The sequence below is a fragment of the Thunnus maccoyii genome, chromosome 5 (assembly GCF_910596095.1).
Source record: "Thunnus maccoyii chromosome 5, fThuMac1.1, whole genome shotgun sequence".
In the NCBI taxonomy this organism is placed as follows: Eukaryota; Metazoa; Chordata; class Actinopteri; order Scombriformes; family Scombridae; genus Thunnus; species Thunnus maccoyii.
In genome coordinates this window covers 5469415-5492718 of record NC_056537.1, presented here as the reverse complement: position 1 = coordinate 5492718, position 23304 = coordinate 5469415, and the positions used below count along the sequence as shown (strand labels likewise).

The window sequence follows — 23304 nt, the reverse complement described above, 5'->3', positions numbered from 1 at the left end:
AATGACTGTGTGGACACACTGTGGATTTTAGCTTCCATCACTTACATTGAAAGCACATTTGAAGGATCTTTTAATGTCCAGTATGAACAGGAGGAATGATTACAGTGATCATTCACGGTTCATATAGACACCAGATTTTTTTTCAGACAGTCTATTTGTAATTTTGAAATATTAACACATCAGGAAAACAGCACAAATATAAATGGACCCTGATTTAAGTTTTCTTCTTTGTCAAACCAGGATGAAAGGTTTTGGCTCAACTACTGTACATCAACCTATAAACGCCTGTGTTTATTTTAAAATTATACAAGTACATTTATTGAAGAAATACACTGATACATATGATTTATGTGGCTGATGATATCCTGGTTCAGTGATACACGGCGTGAATACTTACATGAGTGAGATATTTAAGTTTTTGAATTTTAATAAATTTGCAAAATTTTTGAAAAACAGATTTTCACTTTGTCATTATGGATTATTGAGTGTAGATTAATGGGCAAAAATGTCAATTTTATCCATTTAATATTAAATCTACAACACAATAAAGTACACAAAGGGGGTTAAAATACTCTCTGAATCCACTGTACATGTGGTCAAACCCCTCGTAGTAAACTGTATATTGAATATTTTTGATTATTTTCCCCTTATATGAATCTGCAGATTGTCTTGATTTAGGATTTTGTTTGTAAAAAATTTCACCTTCATCTTGTTTTGTGCAACCAACAGTTCAAAGATATTCAGTTCATTATTATATAAAACAAAGAAAAGCAGCAAATCTTCAAAAACCTGAACCAGAGAATCAACTTTAATATACTTGAAACTTCTTCCATAAAACACGACTGCTAAAAAAAAACAACAGAATTTATCTTAATCATAAGTTTTATTATTGGTTATTTGGGTGTGAATTAAATAAGGCACATTCACATCATCTTTAAACATCCAAACCAGAAAATAAAAACAGTGGTACAAAAATAATTAAGACTTGACTTCTGATTGTGTTTGACATCCACGTTCAGCTTAAATTAAACACTGTGAAACACAAACACGCTGCTTTGCTGAAAACTGACGGTAGAGTCGGGATTTCTGGCAAAACTTCACCTACTTCCAAGGTCTCGAGAGGTCAAAAATCCAGCAACACGTCACTATAAAGTTGTTCTTTATACTTAAAGTGTTGCTGGAGTTTTGACTTCTTAGAGCCAAAGACAGAAAGAGGAACTGCATCGACTGACGGTGGGAAACAAACGGTCAGTTAACAAAAAAACTGACAGAAACACAGAGAAACAGAAGGTCAGAGAGGTATCGAGGTCAGTTTACACCGAAGCTAAACTGAGCTTCATTCAGTCAAACGTGTACGATCAGTGAACTACAGCATGTGAAGTGAACAGTCACACTTATACTGCATCATGGTGTAATGTGTCAGTCTTAAGATTAAATATCTTCTAATGTTAAAGGACTGAACTGATGGTTTGACGTGTTTTAATTAGCTCAGCACTCCTGACTACTGTCCACTAATTAAACCATCAGATAAAAAATGGTTAAAGATCATTTTAATATGCTGTGAAAATCAACTAGCAGAGACTTGAATCTTACTTAAGATGGATAAAACCATCAGTATCAAACCAAGAATTATGATTAACTTCCGATGCAGTTTTACATATTTCATAATAAGTATGTTTTATGTTTGTTTTTGTTCTATGTGCTGCTGATGTTCAGGAAACTGCAGCAGAAAGGGTTTTTAATCTCTGTATATAAATATATATGTGAAAATGTCTCCTAAACTCCATTAAAATGCAGCAATAACATAACTCTCACAAAGAAATAACAATAAAAGTGACTAAATATTGACTGTGATGGATCATCTGTCTGCAAGGAGTTTCACATCTCTGCAAGTTGATTTCAATAGAAATGAACTCAAAGTAAAGTCTGTCTGGGAGGAAGGAAATCAATCTAAAAATACGGTATGATTAGGAAAAAAGTCAGCAGTGATGTGTATTTAAATGAGCAAACACATGAAACCAGCGATGTGACCCTTTCAGTTTCTCTACGTCTCTGGAGAAAACACATTCTAACCTTCAGGAGAAGCTGAAACTCTCTGAACACACGACACGCTGCCATCAACAGGGCTCATAAATAAAATGAAATGATCCTAATAAAACAGTGAGTAGAGTAGTATGATGTTAAACGTGGGAGGGGAGGGGGGAAAGAAAGAGCAAACCCACCAACTGTAAACTCATGTTTAACACTGAAACTGAGCTGACGTCTAGTATTCAAGTAAAACAACAAACATCTTCTTCAGATGAAGTCTGGCGGTCAGATCAGAGCTACGGTCTAGTGGCTTAAAATAAAAAATAAAAACATACCGCACAAACTAAAATAACATCATCCCTTTTTTTTTCTTTTTGTGGAGGCTAGAAGGAGAAGAAAGTGCTTCAAACTCAGGTGAGAGGAGGAAGAGGAGGAGGAGGAGGAGTTTAAGTCCTGGATTCTGTTAATATTACTGATAAAATCTGAGCTGGTAAAATCACAACGAAATGCAGTTTTTTTAGAGTCTGTCATTGCATCATCGGGACAGAGTATTGTAATATTTTCTTCTTATGTAGGAAGTTTTTAAAATATGTTTTGCGTGTTTTTTAGTTGTGTTACTACAGCGCAGGCGGCTGTTAAGCTTCAGCACATTTACAAAAAAAAATGTAAATACACAGGATGTCAATTAGGATGAAAAAGGCAGTTTTGATTGTTTTTCTGTGCGTCTATTAAGTTTAACTATAAAAAAGTATTATGCTGTTTTACAGGAAGGAAAGGTCATGGAAATTTCTGGGATCAAACTTTATAATTTTTTGGGTGTTTCTGTCCCGACGGATCAGTCAAATGTAAGAATTTCAAATGATAGTTGTGTCATCGGCGTGCTCGAAGGGAATCTGAGGGATTTGTTGGAGCTATAACATGACGTTAAAAGGAAATCAGGGAGTGACCGGTCCCTTTAAAGATTTACATGAAACAGAAAACTACATTTTAACGTTTCATTGTGATATTTAAAGGTCAGTACACCCAAATTACAAACATAGTTTCTCACTTACCTGCCATACAGAGACAGCAGTGTTGGTTTTATTTGTCCAGGTTTTGAGATATCTGTCTGTCTTTAATCTAATCTGTGTGCGGACGTTTCTTTCTTTATTCATTTACCTTCAACTCAATACAATGGAGAAGAATTTAATCTGGTTTGTGGTGCTGACAGCAGTGAAAATGACATTTAAAAATATAAACAGCAATGTGGTTTACCAGAAACTATCTCTGTATAACCCACAGATGTCAGTTTCAGTGGTTTTCACTGGAACTACTTTCTACCAAAGAAACAGTCCCTGTGTATGAAAACAGCCGAGAGTGTGTTATGTGGTTTATACAGAGTAACAGGAAACGTGAAAGTGTTTTAAATGTAATGTTTAAATTCTGTAATCAGCACTAACTAGACTGTATTCATTTATTTATTATTTATTGGGCCGGAGGCAGGAATCTGTGTATGACACACGTCTACTCTATGCATGTTAAAGTAGCAGAGACTCCAGTTTATTGACTTTCATTGTATAAATTTCAATATTTTATTGTACTGTGGTCATTTTTTTTTATTTACTATTATCATTTTAGTTTTTGGCCTAATTTTACTTTTAATCTTGTTTTGTAAAAGCACTTCAGGCTGCATCAAATCCTGATATACTGCAGGTCATTTCATATCCAGATAACAATAAATATCACCATAAACATCACATTTTTCTGTAAGTTCAGTGAATAAACTGTTTATATAAAATGACCACATGGAAAAGTCAGACTTCTCATACACGAACTACATCCATGTGACAGAAGCAGCGTCTCTTTTTGTCTACGAGCTCCTCGTTTTTAGTCTCGTCTGCCTCACGTTTGCTCTCCTACATCATCTTTGTTTGTGTTGCCTTCATGCAAATTTCCTGCCTGCATCCGAGTAAACACACGACACACCCACGCAATCCAAACCACGAAAAATATTGCTGTTAAGAGTGTGATTTGCAATGTAACGAAATTAACAATAGATCATAATATGAAACGATACGGTGTTTTTCTATCGTCACGCGATATATATATATCGTCATATTGCGCAGCCCTGTGTACAAATACAGTTATTATTATGAATTACCCAATAAAACATAAGTTTCATTTTCAGCTCTCCTTCTGTCCACACACACACACTTCTCTGACGTTCTTTCTTTCTTTCAAAGGAGTCGGTTACTGACATCTAAACATCAGTAAAGCATCATTAAATGATTTTTTACATCCATGAGAGGAACGGTAGTGTAACGAAGCTCGGCAGCGCCTGACTGTACTGTGTGTCGATCTGAATCGGATATCGGACAGAAATACCTGGACAGACAAAACCAAAACTATCTCGAAGGCTAATTACCACGAGAGATACATGAGAGAATATGTGTTTTTGTAATTTGGGTGAATTCTTTAAAAAAAAAAAAAAAACATTTCAAAACCGTTGTTATTGTTCTTAGTTGGTTGAAGTCACTCTGTTGACTTTACGTCAGTGTGTATTTTCCACCAGGGGACAAACCTCCAGTGTGAGTCAGACTACTGCATCCTCAGTTGGAACAGCTGGTCCCACCTGATATAAAATGATGTGCTTTCTTTTTTCCTTTTGGCAAACATTTAGGTTTTGGTGTTTTTCTTTAAAGGGAAACCTAAACCTGCTCCTCCATCACATTCATGGCAGGTGTATAACTTCTCTTCTTCCTCACAACGTCTCCTTTTCAGTCTGCCTGATTCAACTCAGCTGTACTGGTGGTGTCTGGTGGTTGCTCAGCGTCTCTCTGGTCGCCTTCGTCAGTGTGGATCGGGATGTTGAGGTCAGCCGGGCGGCTGAGATAAGAGTCTCCGTCCCCGCTGTCTGACTGCGTGGACGTGTCTTCGGTATGAGGCGGAGTCTGGTGGTCAGACGACTCCTCTAACTCTCCGTTTAGAGGGCTCCGGCTGTCGGATGACTTGTCGGACTCCAGCGAAGCGGAGTGATTGGTCGGGGTGAGTGAGGGCGGGGGCGGCGAGGTCTCGGCGCAACAGTCAGTGACATCGGCGGAGTGCGATTCATTGGTGTCATCATCTGTGTCTCTAAACAGCTGATCGCTCTCTTTTGGAGTGTGTTCAGTCGTGTTGGGAGTGTGTGCGCGCTCCTGACGCTCTGGCGCGTGTTCTCCAGAGTCCAGAGTGTGACAGCGACCCAGGGGCCGCTCCCTCAGCCGGGGCCCGGCGGCGGCGAGGCTTCCTGAGGGGCTGCTGACCTCCAACGTTTCCACTCGCCTCAACCTCCTCCTGTCTGGATTCACCTGCGAAGAAAAACGGAGGTTGTAATAAGAATAATACTATAAATTTGGATAATACATAAAGACTTCTCAGACGTCTCAGCTGCAGAAGACACACTGTGCGTTTACAGGCACTTCAGTAATCAAGTTATAGTCGGCTTTCTCCATAAAGCTGATTTCTTAACTGTCATGTAAACAAGAAACCTGGTTTCTGTAATCGGGGTAGGGGGATTAGAGAAACCTGGTCCCCTCAGGTAGATTTCTTCTGGAGAACGCTGATTACTCATTTATACGCATAACCAGGTTTCTAATCAGCTTTATAAAAGTACAGATGTGCATAAAGACTGCAGACAGGGGAAGCACAGCGCAGAGCAGCTGGATGAAAGAAGAGATCGTTACATGGAGAGATGCGTCTTCATACTTCAAATAATTGAAATTAAATTCCAACTAAAACTGAAACTAAAACAAAGCAGCCTGTACAAGTCTAAATAAGTCAGTTTACACCACTGAACGTTTGATTTTTGTTAAATTCAGACACTTGTGAGGAGCTCAGCTTTCAAAATAAAGTTACTGCTGCATGTATACGCAGATTTACAGTAACAAGGTTACATCAGAATCACAAACAGGTTTATTGCCAAGTAGGTTCACACATAAAAGGAATTTTCCTTGGTGTTGTGGTGCATAACAGTATAAAATATACACAAAATTAAAGGAAAATTTAATCCTAAGTAATATAAAAAGAGAAAGAAATTTACAAACTTGTTACAATAAAAAAATATGTAAAATATATTCTAGGTGAGAGGAGATGCTACAGAAATTATAAATTAAATTTGAAATTTGAAATTGAAGTGAATGAGATGAAATGTACAACGTACATGCAACCTGGTTTCTCTGAGTGATCTGGTTACTTAGCAACGCAGACAGAGGACACCATACAACGGTTTTCAGAGGCCATGACATGTGAACATCATACAGATCTTCATGTGTAAAATAGTTGACGTTCCCCTTTAATCTCAGTACAAATTATACTGACAGGAAGTCATCAGTCATTATTCTAGAGGAATCCTGATGAACTGACCTGCTGGTGGCGCTACAGGAAAAGTCAGATTCATCCTCTGAGGAACATCAATGTCTGTATAAAATTTAATCCAATAGTTGATGAGATATACACAAGTCTGGACCATCGTTGCTATTTCTAGATCCATGTTGCCAGCGTACCTGGTTGAGGTTTGGTGAACATCTGGGAGGAGGACCAGAGGAACCTTTCTTCATCTGCTGAATCCTGAATAAAAACAAAAACACAGTTAATTTGATTACTTAACCAAGAATAAGAAAGATTTATGTAGATTTTGGTTGACTATAGCTGTACCTGTTGATGGATTGAGCCAGTTTCTGCCTCCTGCCGTTGGCGTGATCCTGCAGCCTCAGACGCTGAACGAACGAATGAGCTGCAGTGACAACAAGGGATCATATAAATTAATTACACTTCATCAAGTCCACAAAGGGGGCCTCATTACTCCTAGCGGCTGACTCGACTAAACTAAACAGATGGTGTATTTGCAGTTTGTTACCCAGAGCTCCTTTGGGCACAGAGAGGAGTTTGATTGGTTCAGCATCGGGGGAAAGTCCTGACGCTTTCTGCAGAGCTCTCAGGATCTCAGTGTTCTGCAGGAGCAAACACAAACAAGTTAGTTAGTTAGTTAGTTAGTTTCCTGAAACCAAAAACTGATGCAACATTTAAACATGTCAGTGAGATGTAAACACATATAAATACGTTCTTGCCATTATCATTACTGGTAATAACATTATACTTGACAACAAATAACACATTTTTCTATTGTGCAACACAATGAACAGTATAAGTGTGGACGGTGGATGTCATGTGATAAAGATTTTAGGTTCGACTCAAACCCAAAACATTGGGTTTCCATGTTCAATATCTTCACTCTGATACACATTTTTAGCCTCTTAAATGCCACAAACCTTACAAAAAACAGTTTCAGATGAAATTACAGCATTATAATATAGATATTAGTTATAATACAGCATACAAGTATTAACACGTTAGTAAAATCAGTGCGGTGAAGTCCAGGATTCAGTCACAGATATGATACTCTGCCTTTCTCTCCATCTTCTCAAACACCCTGAGATGTGGAGGATTATGACTTTTTAATTGTTTTTTATTATTTAACTGTTTGAGGGAACTGCTTTCAAACACTTCTCAAGACCTGCAGATATTCTGCTGGTTATATACATATAACCATATATATACATATTCCTGAGCTTCACTGTCCCTGTAGTGTGTGTTTCACACTCACCTTGCCACCCAGTTCGTAGGCGCAGTCCAGCGGCGTCCTCTGCCTCTTGTTCCTGACGCCGGCTGAGGCTCCGCCCCTCAGCAGCAGCTCCACCAGCGTCTGGTGTCCGCCTCGCACCGCCTCATGGAGCGCCGTGTTCCCCTGATGGTTCACTACGTTCACTAACGCGTTACTCTGCACAAACAAAATCATGTTTTTATTAAAAAAATGATCTTCTAGAAACTACATCCTGTCTGCCGGATTCATGAGAGACTGTGTGTGTGTGTGTTTACCTGTAACAGGGTGGTGGCTGTCTCCAGGTTTCCACGGAGACAGGCGTGTATCAGAGGTGTGTTGCCGTAGTGATCCTTCTTATTGAGTTTGGCGTTGCACTCCAGCAGAAACCTCACCACCTAAAACACACACACAGTCACTTCTTTATGTGAAGGATATTATGTGACTTCACATATTTTATGACAAGCTGAGGTCATTTGTTTTTAGCTTCTACCCAAAAACTGTTGAGTCAGATTGTTGTTGTTGATATGAAGTAAATTCAAAGTAAAACACAGTAAATATCATCTACGTTTTAAAAGATAAGAGCTGGTGTAATCCTATATTCTTCTTCTCATGAACACATTTCTATGAAAAGACCAAAACCAACAACACGTCAGTCCATCTCTCAAAACTCTGACCCCTTTAGTTCCTACTGAAGACAAAAACCTCTGAACAGATAAAAGCCTTTTGTCGTGGACTCTGATCCTTAAAATCTTTTCTCCTGTGCTGCTGACTTCTTGCCAGCAGGTGTTGCTGTTAAACCTCCTCACAAACATGAAGCAGACTTGCTGACTGTAGTGAAATGACCAGCGGTGTGGTTGACCCACTTCTACATCACACTCTCCCGTAATCTTTTTTAATTTTTATCACTAACATGACACAATAGTGTAACACAGCAGTGTTTAATTACAGCTGTCACCTCAGCGCTGACTCTGCTGTCATCCAGGAACCATTGTCTACAGATTAGTATCAGATTTAGATTAGATTTCTCTGATATAATAGATTTACTTTCCTATGCTGTTTACACTGAGGCAGCTGTGTCTTTAATATCTCTGGTTATATGAGGATATTCAGGGCAATGATGCAAACTAATAAGTAGAACTGATTTATGGCAATATTTTTACATCACTTCAGCATCAATGTGATAAAGTGCTTTAATTTCCTGGATAAGTTAAAATCAAACATTCCTGTCTAGTTTTTTTTTTTTATCCAAACAGTTTCTCAATAGAAAACGTACAACATCACAATATGTGTCAACATTGTGATATGAAATATATAATCAATAGTTTCATCCATATCTTCTCTTACAACAGTTTAATATTCAAAATGAACAGACGTCTCAATAACATCACTGGCCAATCAAAATCATTTCCTCTCTGCTACCGAACACACATCAGTGTCTGCATTCAATGTGTAAAGTGTATAAATTACATATAAAGCTGCAAAAGTGCAGTTTCTATAGCATGAATACTATTAATTGCTAAAAAAATCACACTATGCAAAGCTTCACCTTTACGTATATAGGATATATTCTCATATGTTATATCATGTGTATATTATATATATATATATATATATATATATATATATAAAGTGGTAACACTTTACTTGCCCCCTATTTAGCATTTATAATCAGTATATAAACATATAATAAATGCTTTATAACACACTATAATGTAGTTATTAGCAGATATACTTATTTATAATATAATATTATAATTATATGATTGCAGGCACTAATATGAGGAGGCTGCTGTATAAACAGAAAATCAACGACAATATGGTAAAACACATGATATAACATATGAGAAGTTATAATTGTTGACAAATAGTGTACATTAATAAACACTTAAAATGTCCTGTTTATAACTTCTTATAGTGTAAAAAAACAATGAATTAACTCTTTATATACTGCTTATATATACAGTCCAGACGTTTGACTGGTGCTGTGTATGTAAATGCTAATTAAGGGTTCTTAAAGGAAAAGTATCATCATTAAAGTTACACTGCAGCTGTCAGTGATGATGAAATGATGGTGATTTCTAAGTGTCTATTAAGTGTTTATTATCATGAATGACTGAATCACAATAAGATCAACAGTCACAGATGACATGTAGGCAAAAAGATCATTTTTATTCCATTAACAGCAATAACTTGACCATAAACACAATAAAACCTTCTTCATCAGAGTATCAGAGTGTTGCTGCTCTGTATGATTAATTAATAAATTAAATAATTTGTACCACTACCCATCCTGCTTTGCTCCTACCTGGACGTGGCTGTTCTGGCTAGCCAGGTGAAGCGGCGTTGCGTTCTGGTTGGTGCGGGCGTTGACGTTGGCTCCGTGGCGGATCAGCAGGGCGACCAGCGCCGAGTGGCCGTGCAGGGCAGCGACGTGGAGCGGCGTGAAACCGTCGGCGTTACAGCTGTTAACGCCGAGAGCTCCGGCCTGCAGGACGGACAGCTGCAGGACACACGGAGGATCAGAGAGAGCAACGTTTTTACTGAAATCCTCTTTTTGATACATTCAGCCTGACGCTTGACACCATTTTTCCATCAGCTCTTTGGTTGTCGCTTATATCCTTACAAGATTTTTTGAAGTTTGAGTCTTGATCAGCAAATCCTTGACAAGCTATGTTGATGAAAGTTATATCTTGAAACCCAGTGCAGCAAAGTGGCTCATTAATTTTTAATAGTTTTTGGACAACAGAGGTCTACAGCGCAGAGGAATAAGATATATCAGACTTTGGAGGCACACACAATACTTGTTAGTAGATCATTGTCACTGTTGGTTTGAGTAATATATAGAAAACAACCCACAGAACAACCTTAACAATGACGATTAGAGAACGGACATCCATTTGTGGGCGTGTGCGAAACAATCTGACGATGAGGAAGTAGAGATAACAAACGCAGCAGTCAGGGCAGATTGAAGCCCTGACTCTTGACTTGAAGGCAGCGGTTTTACATACGTTCACCTCAAGTTTTAGAACTTATAGCATGTTTAACATCCGACATCCTACAGAATATAAAAAAACATGATATGTCTCCTTATTAAAAAAGGATCCAAGACTTTAAATGTGTAAATTCTGGAGAAAGTGTTGACTTTCATCTATGGTAGCTTAACATTGTTTTGGGCAAAAGGCAAAGTGGAGCATCTGACATGAGTCTAAATTAATCAACACAGCTGGTCAACATGGAGGAAGTGAAATAAAGACCTGTTATATATATATATATATATATATATATATATATATATATATATATATATATATATATATATATATATATATATATATATATCACATTTCAGACCTTCTGAGTGGGAGCGCAGTTGGGACACTGACACAGCGGGTGGCAGAGCAGAGCCTCAGACCGAATATCTCCTTCGTCCTCTTCGTCCTCATCCATCCACTCCAACAGGTAACGCACCTGAAACACACACACACACACACACACACACACACAGATAAAAACAGCACTGATTAACGAATCACGTTCTCCTCCTCAGGATGCTCAGACAGAAAAAATGTTTGTTCTCACCATCTCGACATCACCGTCTGCAACGGCACGCAGCAGCTTCTCCACCTGTCAATCACACAAACACGGACAGCGTCAGTCGCCATGGAAACAGTATCAGCCTATTGATTCTAAAGCTTCTTTTTCTGTAGTTTAATGAAATGCGTCTGCGTTAAAACCACAGAAGAACGGAGGGACAGACCACACATGGAGCTCAGTACTACTACTACTACTACTACTACTACTGCTACTACTACTGCTACTACTGCTACCGCTACCGCTACCGCTACCACTACCGCTACCGCTACCGCTACCGCTACCACTACTACTACTGCTACTACTGCTACTGCTACTACTACTGCTACTGCTACTGCTACTGCTACTGCTACTACTACTACTGCTACTACTACTGCTACTACTGCTACTGCTACTGCTACTGCTACTACTACTACTGCTACTACTGCTACTGCTACTACTACTACTACTACTACTACTACTACTACTACTACTGCTACTACTGCTACTACTACTACTACTACTACTACTGCTACTACTACTACTACTAGACTAAACTGCTCTTCTAGTTTTTGATGTGCAGTTGTATTTGTATTCAGTTGGTTTTGAGGTGAGAATGTTAGAAAGGTTAATATAAAGTGTTTCCTGTACTATCAGCTTGTTGTTCTCGGTGTGTTTTGCGGTCGGTTACCTCTCTGTGTCGGACCCGTTCTCCCTCCGGTTTGGCCTCGGAGCCCAGAGAGGAGGTGCTGGAGATGGAGGAGCGACGGCTGCTGCAGTCTGAGGCCTGAGGGGAGCGACTGGGAGACTGAGAGGAGGAGGAGGAGGAGGAGGAGGAGGAGGAGGAGGAGGAGGAGGAGGAGGAGGAGGAGGGAGAGAGAGGGAAGAAAAAAAATGTATTTTTCCATTTTAGCTTTTTAGAGACACAAAACTCAAAATCATTAAATAAAAAAACATTTTTCACATGCAGAGTTTTTTGCATAAATGCTAGACATCCAAAAACTGCAGTACTGTTCATACTGAGCGACACACAGTCGTAGATCTGAATTAAACTAGTGGGAAATAACATTACTGGAGTAAAAACCTGATCTTGCACCTTGTTTCCATAAAAATAGACGTTTGTTTCACTTTACATGCTGCTCTGTTGCATCAGATCATAACATTTTCTATCGGATTATTTAGAAAAACATAAAACCAAGAAGCATCTCTTTCATCATGACTGGCTGGTTTGACATACAAAACACTTGAAATTTTGTGGTGGAAGTGAGGAAACAGCTGAACACACCGAAGAAGAAGTTGTATTAGAAGAAAACTTTAGTAACTCCAAGGAGAATTTAGTTTTTAACTACTAAAAATGGTCATTAATTTATATTCTGAATGCTGTGATTTAACTCTTTATTTAGCACCTGTTGATCATTTTAGGGACAAACGTCTTTGCATCTGAGGTCTGGAGTCTGTGACCTCTGACCTCTGACTCTGACAGGTTGCTTGAAGGTCTCTCTGATAAAGACATGACAGTAGATCAGACTCACATCGACTCCGCTGCCTGTGCGCTGACGGCCGTTCTGAGACGACTGCAACAACATGAGGATCTACAGGAAAAAAAGAAAACACATGTATGAACAGTATATAAACAGTTTATGTGCCTGACACCAAAAAGAACATATTTTCAGGCAGGAGGCTGCTGGAGGAAAGGATGTTTCAGCATCTGTTACAATCATTCCAGCTGATCTGAGGTCAGATCCGGACCACCCTGGTCTGTGCAGGGATGAATCCTGCGTAAGAGGATCAGGCAGCTCTGTTCCCACGACCGCTCCGACACTTTCTGTTCCTGGAAACAACAGCAGCTTATCAGATTAACTACAGAGCTCTGAAACATGAAAACAATGTCGGTTGAGACGGAGCGAACGTGGCTTTGATTTCTGTTTTTTTTTCTTTAATGTCGCTCAGTTCCCACATTTTACAAACTTTACTGCTCATGATGAGACGCAGCAAACAGCTTCAAAGACTGATGGTTACAGTATGAGAGTCCGACTGCTGCGCTGCTGGAAAGCTGCAACAACAAAGTGATTAATCCAAGTCTGAGACTGCAGGCCTCCACTCAGACAAAGCTTGGAAAAAGGCGCCTCTCACCCCCCCCCTTAATTTACTGGCTTACTCGATTCCTGGATGCCTTTGGGATCATGATTATGTTATTTGATATCATCAACAGTTGAGCCGAGATATTGCTGTTAGACTTCAGACTACATCAAATACATTTATTAGTTTCTAACTCTGAGAAAGTGGTAAAACCAGTAAAATTCCTCCTCTAGAATTGCTCTTCTATGCGATCTCCTTTTGATTAATGTAATATTTTTTCACTTCAATTCACCGAGGCTTCCCTGAAACTGTTTAGACCCCCCCCCCCCCCCGGAGAGGCCGAGCTCCCACTATGAAAACATCTGGATTCATCTATTTGTTGATTGAAAAAAAAAAAAATACAGAAAGTTTTTGTTTTTTTAAGCAGAAACTGTCATCATGTTCTGCTTTTCTCTGTTTTATATCCTTTTAAACTGAAAACAAGACTTAATGACTTCACTGTTTTTTGACATTTAATAGTCCAAATGATTCAATGATTAATTGAGAAAATAATCTACAGATTCATTTAAGCAAATATGCCAAAAATGAGCTGATTTTAGCTTCTAAAATTTAAGGATTTAATGCTTTTCTTTGTCATATTTGACAGTTAACTGACTTTCTAATGCACCTAATACGCTGGTTGCCGGTGCTCCGGTTGGATCCACACGGAGAGCCGGGGCTAACGTTAGCTGAAAGGCTAACGGAGCTTTAACCACAGCATGAGTGGAGGGAAGCACAGCCAGCTAGCCTCCGCTAGAAGAAGCAGCGGGTCTGACGGGCAGCTGAGTGAAGTGCAGCCTGCGGAGGAAGGACCGGGACCGTCAGAGTGAAACAGTCCATGGAGGGAAGCACAGTTATGCGGCGGAGGAGAAGGCGACAAATCGGCCTCTCATAATCGACAGAAAATGTTCATTTCGGGCCGATGCCGATATTTCATTTTAGAGCTTATATCGGCCGATGACGTGCCGATAATATCGTGCATCCCTAGTAATAAATTCATCTGTAAATATAAAGATATTTCTCCTTTATGTTCATTTTGTAAATCTGAAATAGAATCAATATTATGTTGTTTTAACTGCTGCTACTCCAAAATGATGCTATGCTAAATTTATTTTGAAGCTTGCCGTTTCTAAGAGCAACATCCTGACGTTTGAAAAGTTCAGTATATTCATGGACAAACTTCTGAATCCTACGGAGTATTATGGTCTGTCGTGTGTGCGTTTCGCTCACCTTGGAGTTGAGCGCACACTGCAGAGGAGAGTCTTTGTTCTTGTTGACGATGTCGGTGCTCGCTCCGTTCTCCAGCAGCACCTGGATGATTCCCTCGTAGCCCCAGCGAGCCGCCATGTGCAACGCCGTGTCACCTTTATCGTTCTGCAGGTCCAGGCGACACGTTTGGAGGTCGTAGTAAACCAAAGCCTTCACACACTGACGCACAAACACACACACACACACACACAGCACGACCGCCATCAGCACAACATCTTGATCCCAGAAAACATCTGAGGAGATGAACTGACTCCGAGGCTCACAGCTCAGTTAATTTAATTATTGATTGACATATTGATTATATGTAGAATCTTTGGTGTATAGAATGTCAATAATAATGACATCTCGAGTAGCAATGATTAGTTATGATTAACTGATCATTTGAAAATTAATCATCAACTATTTTAAGTCATTTTTCAAATAAAAAATTAAACATTAAACTTCTTAAATCTGAAAATTTGCTGCCTTCATTATAGTTAATTGAATATTTTTGGGTTTGGGACTGTTGGCAAATGATTAATTGATTAGATGAAAAAATAATTGATTATGAAAATGATTCTTAGTTGCAGCATCAATCTCATCAGATCCAGAACGATGTTAAAAACAGTTAAAACCCCAAAGATACTTCATTTTAAGATGATGTGAAAAAGAGAAAAAGCAGGAAATCCTCTCATTTGAAAATCTGCAACAAGCAAATTATTTATAATTTTTTAACAACTAATCTCTTAATCAAATAGTACAACTGATCAATAAAATCTATATTTGTTGATTAATCCAAATTGGTTCCAAATCTGGGGGTCACCTTTTCTTTTATCTTTGGTTCTTTTTTGTGAAATATTTTAAGTCTTCAGACCTCCAGAAACTGATTCAACTACTAATAAATTAACTAAATTCTTTTCTATTCTGACAAAGTGATTTTAACAAAGAGAGTTTGACTCACGTCTTCGTGTCCGTACATGCAGGCGAGGTGCAGCGGTGTGTTGCCGTTGTTGTCCTGAGCGTCTGTGTTTGCTTTGTAGTGCAGCAGCAGCAGCTAAAAGGACAGAAACACACATTTAATACATTAATATTCAAGTTTTACTCATGTTATTGTTGTATTATCTAGTATTATAGCCTTCAGTTTATCTTTGTCTTAATTAACATGAACATTTATTCATTTTTCTGAACTTCTTCTATGTTTTATAACTCGGTTTTAAATGATTTTTCTGTACATACAGGTTATTTTCATAATTCTTTCGTATACACACACTGACAAATGTTGTGCTGTACGAGTGTTTGTGTGTGTGTATGTGTGTGTGTGTGTGTGTGTGTGTGTGTGTGTGTGAGGAGTGTGTCGTTCACCGTGACTCCCTGGTATCCCTTTTGGCAGGCCAGGTGTAGTGGTGTGAGGGCGTGGTAGTCTGTGGCGTTGACCGGTGCTCCTTTACACACCAGCAGGTCTATCAGCTGGGCCTGACCTGAAACACACACACACACACACACACACACACACACACACACACACACACACACACACACACACAGGTTGGTTTATCATTTCTACATCTATAAATAGGGATCCTATCGTTAAAGCAGCTCATGTTTTATCCCTCTGTGCGTTTAAAGCAGCTGCTCACCACAGATAGCTGCAACGTGCAGCGGTGTGTAACCTCTGTCGTCTCTGGAGAACGGCGTGACGATGGACGGGTCGTTCAACCGTCTGAAACAGGAAAATAAAACGACAACCAAAGTCACTTTACAGCTGTAAGTGACGGCTCAGCAGGTAAATTAAAGACGGAAACCCCCCACTGACACTCAAAATACTACAAAAGAAAACCCAAAAAGAGGAAACTTCACAGCTGATCTCAGTTACAGTAATGAGCCCTCAGGGGGGATTTATTAACAAGAAACGAATGATCTGTCTTTGTAAAGGTTTTGAGAAAACGTTGTAAAATCACACCCTCGTCACAGTTTTCTCAGCGTGATGTCGAATATTTGACTCGTCCCCTGTGAGTCTGTGTAGATGATTATTAGCTTATATTAGTATCAGCTTCAGATCAACTTTTAAATACATTTCTGCCGATACGAGGACTGATGAAAAGTGAATACAGCACTTCTATTGTAAGGTCATTATGAAGGGATCTTCTAATGGTCAGTATGAACAGGAGGAATGATTACAGCAAGAAAAACAGGTTTCACTGTTCATTTGGGCTCCTGATTATTGTTTTAAGACAGACTTCATAAACTAGATACCCTGCATGTGTGTGTGTGTGTGTGTGTGTGTGTGGGTAGTATGTTCAAGTGGGAAGTGAAAGAGCAAAAAGTTTTTTGTTCCTGATTCACAGCTCTGATGCAACAGAAAACGGAGCAAAAGGGGAAATGATGTGGAGTAGAAAAATGAGCAGAAAAGAAAATAGAAGCCAGAAGGTTTCCTGGAAAAAAAGATTCTGCAAAATGTTTCTCATTTCCTCTAAAACACACAAACATGATAAACCCGAGTGTCGAAGCAGCTTCATTAGTGCGCTGTATTTCTCGTGTACCCTAGTGTGTGCCGTGTATACCCCTGTGTGTGTGTGTGTGTGTACATATATGGGGGTGTGTGTGTGTGTGTGTGCTGACCCAGACAGCTGGAGGTCACAGAGGTCACAGGAGCAGAGGGGATGACACATCTTAACGTCCTCGTCGCTCTCTCCTTCACTCAGCAGACGTTCGACCTCCACCTCGTTTCCATTTGCTATGTGCTGTAACACACGCGCACACACACACACACACACACACACACACAGAAACAAACACCTCTTTTAAACACAGTGAAATACATTTTCCACATTCTAATCCGGCGTCCTTGTGCTAATTATCAATCAAAAAAATAATTTTTGAATAGTTTTATATCAAAATTTCTCACTTTTCTTTTCTCGTGAGATGTAAAATAGTTTTGATTACTCATCTTTTAACTTGGGAGTGATTATGTTAAGTAGCTGACCCCGCCCATTACATGACTTGACTTTTAGCTGTGTGGTTGGGGGGGCAGTTTCAGTTTCATATGTTTACTGAAATCTCTGTAAATATCCTCCTCTCACTGTCCAGCTGCCAAAATCCCGATGGTTTAAGAGTTTTTCTGCTCTGTGTTTGGCCTCACGTTGGCCTGTCATCCTGTTGGAAGCTGTTGGGGCTGCCTGCAGGCACTACTCAGGGTTTAAAAAAGTCCTGAACCTCCTCTGCATTTTTGAATAAAACAATAATTCATAATCTTTTATTTGTAGATAATTCTCCTAAAAAGATGTTGGAACTGATCATCAGTCAAAGATAATGCAGTAAAAGACTGATCTCTTTGCAGTAAAGATGGAGATGAAACGTTATTTATGGCGTTAATTAATGATATTTGAAATAGTTTTTTGTATAACGTCATAACATTATTTAATCATGAAGTATTTGGTCTTTATCAAGGAAGTTCTAGGTGATTCATTGCTCTGGATGGGATCTAAATTACAGGACCAGCGAATTTGCTGAAAAACAGTAAGTAACTGCAGCTGTAATATTAACCAGGAGTTAACTGTCTGGTAAAAACTGTGAAAGTGTTCGGTGGATGTTGGTGGTTCAGTTTCCTGCAGCTCACCTCGAACAGACAGTGGATGGGCGTAGCGGTGCTCTGAGTCAGCAGACTCATTCTCTCTTTGAACAACGCCTTGTCGTTCAGCTCACCTGAGCCCTGAGGGGACAAAAGAAGAAAACACGGAGGACGTTCAGTACCATCAAACACTCCCGAGCTGAGATGCAACACCGTGATGACATAATAATAGTCCTATTCGTGTGTGTGTGTGTGTGTGTGTGTATGTGTGTGTGTGTGTGTGTGTGTGTGTGTGTGTGTGTGTGTGTGTGTGTGTGTGTGTGTGTGTGTGACCCACGGAGTGTGTGTCCTGCAGCTTCCCCAGGTTGATGTACTCCACTGCAGCCTCAAACGTGCTCAGACAGTAGCTGAGCTCATCTTTACTGGAGTGGCTGAAGCAGAAGTTTCTGATGTAGCTCAGGTTGGCCATCCTGACGACAAACGACAAAAACCTTTAAACACATTCAACCATGGACCAGTCACACAGGCCTGTATAACTGATAAATGAAACTATTCTCTAAGAACTGTATCCAATAACAAATGTCATTTTTCTTCATTAGTAGGTGAGGAACAACAGAATTAGAGCGACTTATATTAATAGAAATTTGGCAAAAATGACTCGTATATGAAAATGTTCACTTTGTGTTGCACTAACAGACTACAGATGTAATAATAGATTTGTGAAAAATAACAAAAGCAGCTTTCTAAACTAACTACATACACAGATAAACAACAACAACAACAACTCCTCCATCCAGACGACTGGATGTGCAGGATGATGTTTGTTCTCTGCTAATTCTACTAACAGGCTCCCGTCAAGATGTTAAACAACATTCAGTCGATTAATTAAATCTCGCTCTGATCTGTCAGATTAACGGCACACTCGAGACTCGTGTTGCTGATCATGAGATTTGATTCATCATCATCATCATCATGTTTAATATCGTCTGACAGCAATGATTAGTTGATTAAGCCGACATCAGCAGTTCTCTGCTCCACACGGCAGCAACAGTTTGAATTATCGGATTTGTTTGTCAGATAATTCATATTTAAACCTGCGTTGACTGATGTTTTGTCAGCTCGTTAACTCATTAGCTCGTTAACTAAACTTTTGAATGCAAAAGCAGAAACTTTCATGTCAAAATACTTTTGTTTATACTCGTGTTTCTTGTCGCAATTAATATGAACTCTAGTTAGTTTCAGAAGATTAATTCCATCTGAATATTTCTGCTCCTAGCGGACACATTGACACACTCCGCTCCTAATTTTTTTTTCTTTGAATACTGTTTTTTCACCCTGAATAAATTCTAAATGTCACAGCTACCTGATATCATAAACCTTTAGTGGAAATAGCTCAGTCTGATAAATAACTACAACTATTCCATGTTGAAGACGTTTCTCCCCAAACTGTATATTTTTTAAAAGAGTTTGTATCCACGTTTCCCTCCTGAACATCCTTCCTCTCATGTCATTTGGACTTCCTATAATTCCCCTTATTGACAGTTATAAAATGGTCTTTGCTGTCAAACATCACCGGTGTCTCAAATCCACATTACACACTGATACTAAGCAGGTTTCCAGTCTGTAGTGTGTTCATACTGGAAAAAAATGACCAAATTAAATATACTCAAACCAGCTAAAAAAAGCCTTTATTTTTAAGTGTGCTTTGAATGGACACTATTCTTTCCCACAATGCAATGCACAAAGGAAATGGAGGAGCTGTTCACGGCTGGGCAACATTTAAAAGGAAGAGTGGATGGTGGTGAGACGGATCAGAAACGAGCGTCGTGTGGTCTTATTGTTGTGAGCTTTAACTTTAGGTGGTTCTCTGAGGTCGAGGTGATATTTCCTTTGCACAACAATGCAAACAACGGTGCAGAGTTTCCTGCTGATACAAAACAATGCAGTATGATGATTCCTTGTCTAAATGCAAAAACTGTACACTATTAAGATTAGTATATAACATATGGCTTCAACTAATGATTATTTTCACTATGCTGATTTTGGTTGCTTGATCGATTGTCTTGAAAATGTCTGTTGTTCTAATTTCTTTAAAACATTTGAAAGTGACTTCTTTAAATGTCTTGTTTTGTCTAAAACTCAAAGATATTCACTTTACTATCATGTAAGATGAGGAAAAGCACCAAATACTCAAATTTAAGAACCTGAAAACATGAAATATTTGGCTTTTTTGATAAAAACGGTTAAACGATTATCAAATAAGTTGCAGATTTATCACCTTTCAATAGACTAATTGACTAATCATTGCAGTAATAGATCATTGGTAATCATAATATAGTGCACACTGTATACAACATTTAGTAGGATGTAAAGAATTGGTATCAGAATATTATCTTGGCTGACGGTGAACGTAGAAGCACGATTAACAGCTCAAACTGCACGACAGACGACGAGGAGACAGTCTTGTTTTTTTAAACGACGCTCCTGGAAGTTCTCCTTAAATGACTTTCAGCATCTGTGTTTTCAGCCCCACGAGCCATAAGGTCAAAGGTCAAGAGTGAATCTCCCTCCGTGCTCACCAGTTGGGGATTTCCGTCTTCACCAGCAGATAGAGGATGACGGAGAGCAGGTCGTCCGCGCACACGGCCTCTATACTGACTGCAGGGGGAGAAGACACACACACACACACACACACACACACACACACACACACACACACACACACACACACACACACACAGTTAGGTGAACACAAACAAAGAAAACCACAAATATGACACACTGCTCAGTTCATCCTGCCGTGTCATCCTGACGCTGCGGGACACACTGCCCCCTCTGTCCTGACCCAAATGAATAAATTGACCGCTTGACAAACATTTATTATGAAGGGATCGTACCACTCCGCGGACTAACAGCGGGGTTTTTTTTGTGGGCCAATAAGCTCGGATTTCCAAAACAAACTGGACAAACACATTAGAGGGCGACAGAGCGGATATTGTCCTGCTCACTGATCTGATTACGCGGCGGCGAGAGGAGATCACGCAGAGTTCAGACGGGCTGATTTGAACAGTCATACTTTCTCTCTGATGAGGTGAATCCAAGCAAATGTCCTGAATACTTTCTGATGAATGTGCACCAATAACTGAAGATAAAACTGAGATAAAGAGAAGCAGCATGTTAGATATTCTTACTCTGATGTTTTTTTATGAAATGCATCTCAGCTGAAGTGATGAAGAATGATGAAATCTAACCTGGAGTTACACTCAGAGCTGCACAGTCTGTCATACATTAACTTAAACGATGAATTAAACACAACACTGATGATGTTTGATTCAAAGTGTCTGGTCCGATGCATCGAGTCAAGCGCTCCCTCTTCTCTGATTTAGTGTTTATTCTCGACATGGTCTGAAAAGTTGGTTCATGCATTCGTTTCCAGTCGACTAGACTATTGTAACGGACTCTTTTTGCTGGACTGGTTAATAAACTCCAGCTTATTCAGAACGCTGCAGCCAGAGTATTAACCAAAACCAGAAGGTGTGAACACATCACTCCTGTTTTAATTTCTCTTCACTGGCTCCCAGTAAAGCAAAGAATTGATATTAAAATACTTCTTATTGTTTTTAAAGCTATGAACGGTCTAGCTCCCTCCTACGTTGTTGACATGCTCTCTGGATACACACCAGACAGACCCTTCAGATCATCAAATAAAGGTCTCCTCACCAAGAATAAATACTGAATCAGCTCATGGTGCCTTCAGTCATTATGGTCTTACTCATGAACTCAGGTTTGTTTGTCTTCCTTTAAAAGCAAACTAATCTTTTTTCGCAAGCTCTTAGTTAGGTTAATGGGTAAAACCTTCTTTTTAGAAACAGTATTATTATTATTTTATTATTTCTTTGATAATAATAATACCTTCTCACCTTCTAATTTCTTATATGTTTTTATATCTGTAATGTTAATGTAATGTTATATATTTTTGTCATGTATTATCTTTACTTGTTTTTAAACACATTGAGTTTACACCTGCCGTATGAAATGTGCTATAAAAATAAATTTGACTTTATTTATTTTATTCATTATCAAATATTTCATTTAACATTTTTGATACTAGTGATGATACCTACGTTTGGTTCCAATACTTTTCTTGATATTTTGAGAAATATGTAACATGTTTATTCTACAAAACCTCTTTTTTTTTCATTTAATAAAAACTGAAAATTTCCTTCCTTTTTTCCTCAAGATATTTTCTCATTATAACCAGAAAGTTTTGTCGTAGTTTTTCTGTCATGGTGGCAGAGATCTACAGCTTCTTCTACAATGCAACAGCAGCTGAGGCTGATGGGTATCTTCATGTTTTACAGACTGACACTGATTGAATTAAAACTTGTGGCCATAATATAAACCTACAGCACTGCTTCTGTGTTAAACCTGCAGATTCTTTGTCCACTAGTTTTCATCAGAAACTAGTAGTGAACACAACACACATCCTCACATTTAAGTTGATATGTTGTTTGTTACGGAGCAACATTATTATTCATGTGGAGTCGTGTTTCTGTCCACCTGGTGAATGTAAGTCCAATATTCACTCTCTTTTAGCTCTGTTTTTGTTCTCCACTAACTCCTGAGGGAAATATCTGGCTCTTTAGCTGCTAAATGCTCCACTATGTTCACCAGCTAGTCGACAGCTAACTGTGTCTGTTTGCCGTTTGGTGCTGAGCAGGTAGTGTACAGCGGCTTTTTACAGCTTTTTCTCTGAAAACGACGCTATGAGAGCGCTGAGAGTGAATCAAAACAGTAGAAGTTGCAGCCGGACAGATAAACAATGAGCTGAAACAGAGCAGAGTCGCTGATAATTCTCTGTAGGTTCATCACTACGAGCCAACGCCAACACATTAAACACTGACAGTTCTTAGATTAGTTATTGATTATGACTGCTTTAAGAAATATTGAGGAGATGATTAAAAGAAGGATTTTTCAGAGTGGAGAGCTCCTTCTTCCACTTCACAACACTGCTGCTGTTGGCCAATCAGACTCCAGTATCGAGCCTGTCCTCACCTGACCTGCAGCTGCACGACAGCACAAAAGCAGGCTGCTGCAAAAAGTGTCCCGACAACGAGTAGTTGATACAATTATCAACACGCAGGAGTAATGCCTC

General features: G+C 39.1%; 1 protein-coding gene across 1 annotated transcript in view; it reads right to left on the bottom strand.

Annotated features, from left to right (window-relative positions):
- Positions 1–864: 864 nt before the first annotated feature.
- ankrd27 (ankyrin repeat domain 27 (VPS9 domain)) overlaps positions 865–23304 on the bottom strand; it is a 43543-nt gene continuing 21103 nt past the window's right edge. Inside the window, exons 10-28 of the mRNA XM_042412325.1 lie at positions 20729–20807; positions 18487–18619; positions 18198–18290; positions 17201–17322; positions 16219–16301; positions 15944–16059; positions 15543–15635; positions 14564–14761; positions 12748–12807; positions 11907–12023; positions 11225–11269; positions 10997–11113; positions 9951–10145; positions 7921–8040; positions 7649–7822; positions 6902–6995; positions 6700–6778; positions 6549–6612; positions 865–5354 (exon numbers count right to left, since the gene is read on the bottom strand). Of these exons, the coding sequence (XP_042268259.1) occupies positions 4785–5354; positions 6549–6612; positions 6700–6778; positions 6902–6995; positions 7649–7822; positions 7921–8040; positions 9951–10145; positions 10997–11113; positions 11225–11269; positions 11907–12023; positions 12748–12807; positions 14564–14761; positions 15543–15635; positions 15944–16059; positions 16219–16301; positions 17201–17322; positions 18198–18290; positions 18487–18619; positions 20729–20807 (2552 nt within the window). The 3' untranslated portion in view covers positions 865–4784. The remainder of the gene's footprint in view (positions 5355–6548; positions 6613–6699; positions 6779–6901; positions 6996–7648; positions 7823–7920; positions 8041–9950; positions 10146–10996; positions 11114–11224; positions 11270–11906; positions 12024–12747; positions 12808–14563; positions 14762–15542; positions 15636–15943; positions 16060–16218; positions 16302–17200; positions 17323–18197; positions 18291–18486; positions 18620–20728; positions 20808–23304) is intronic.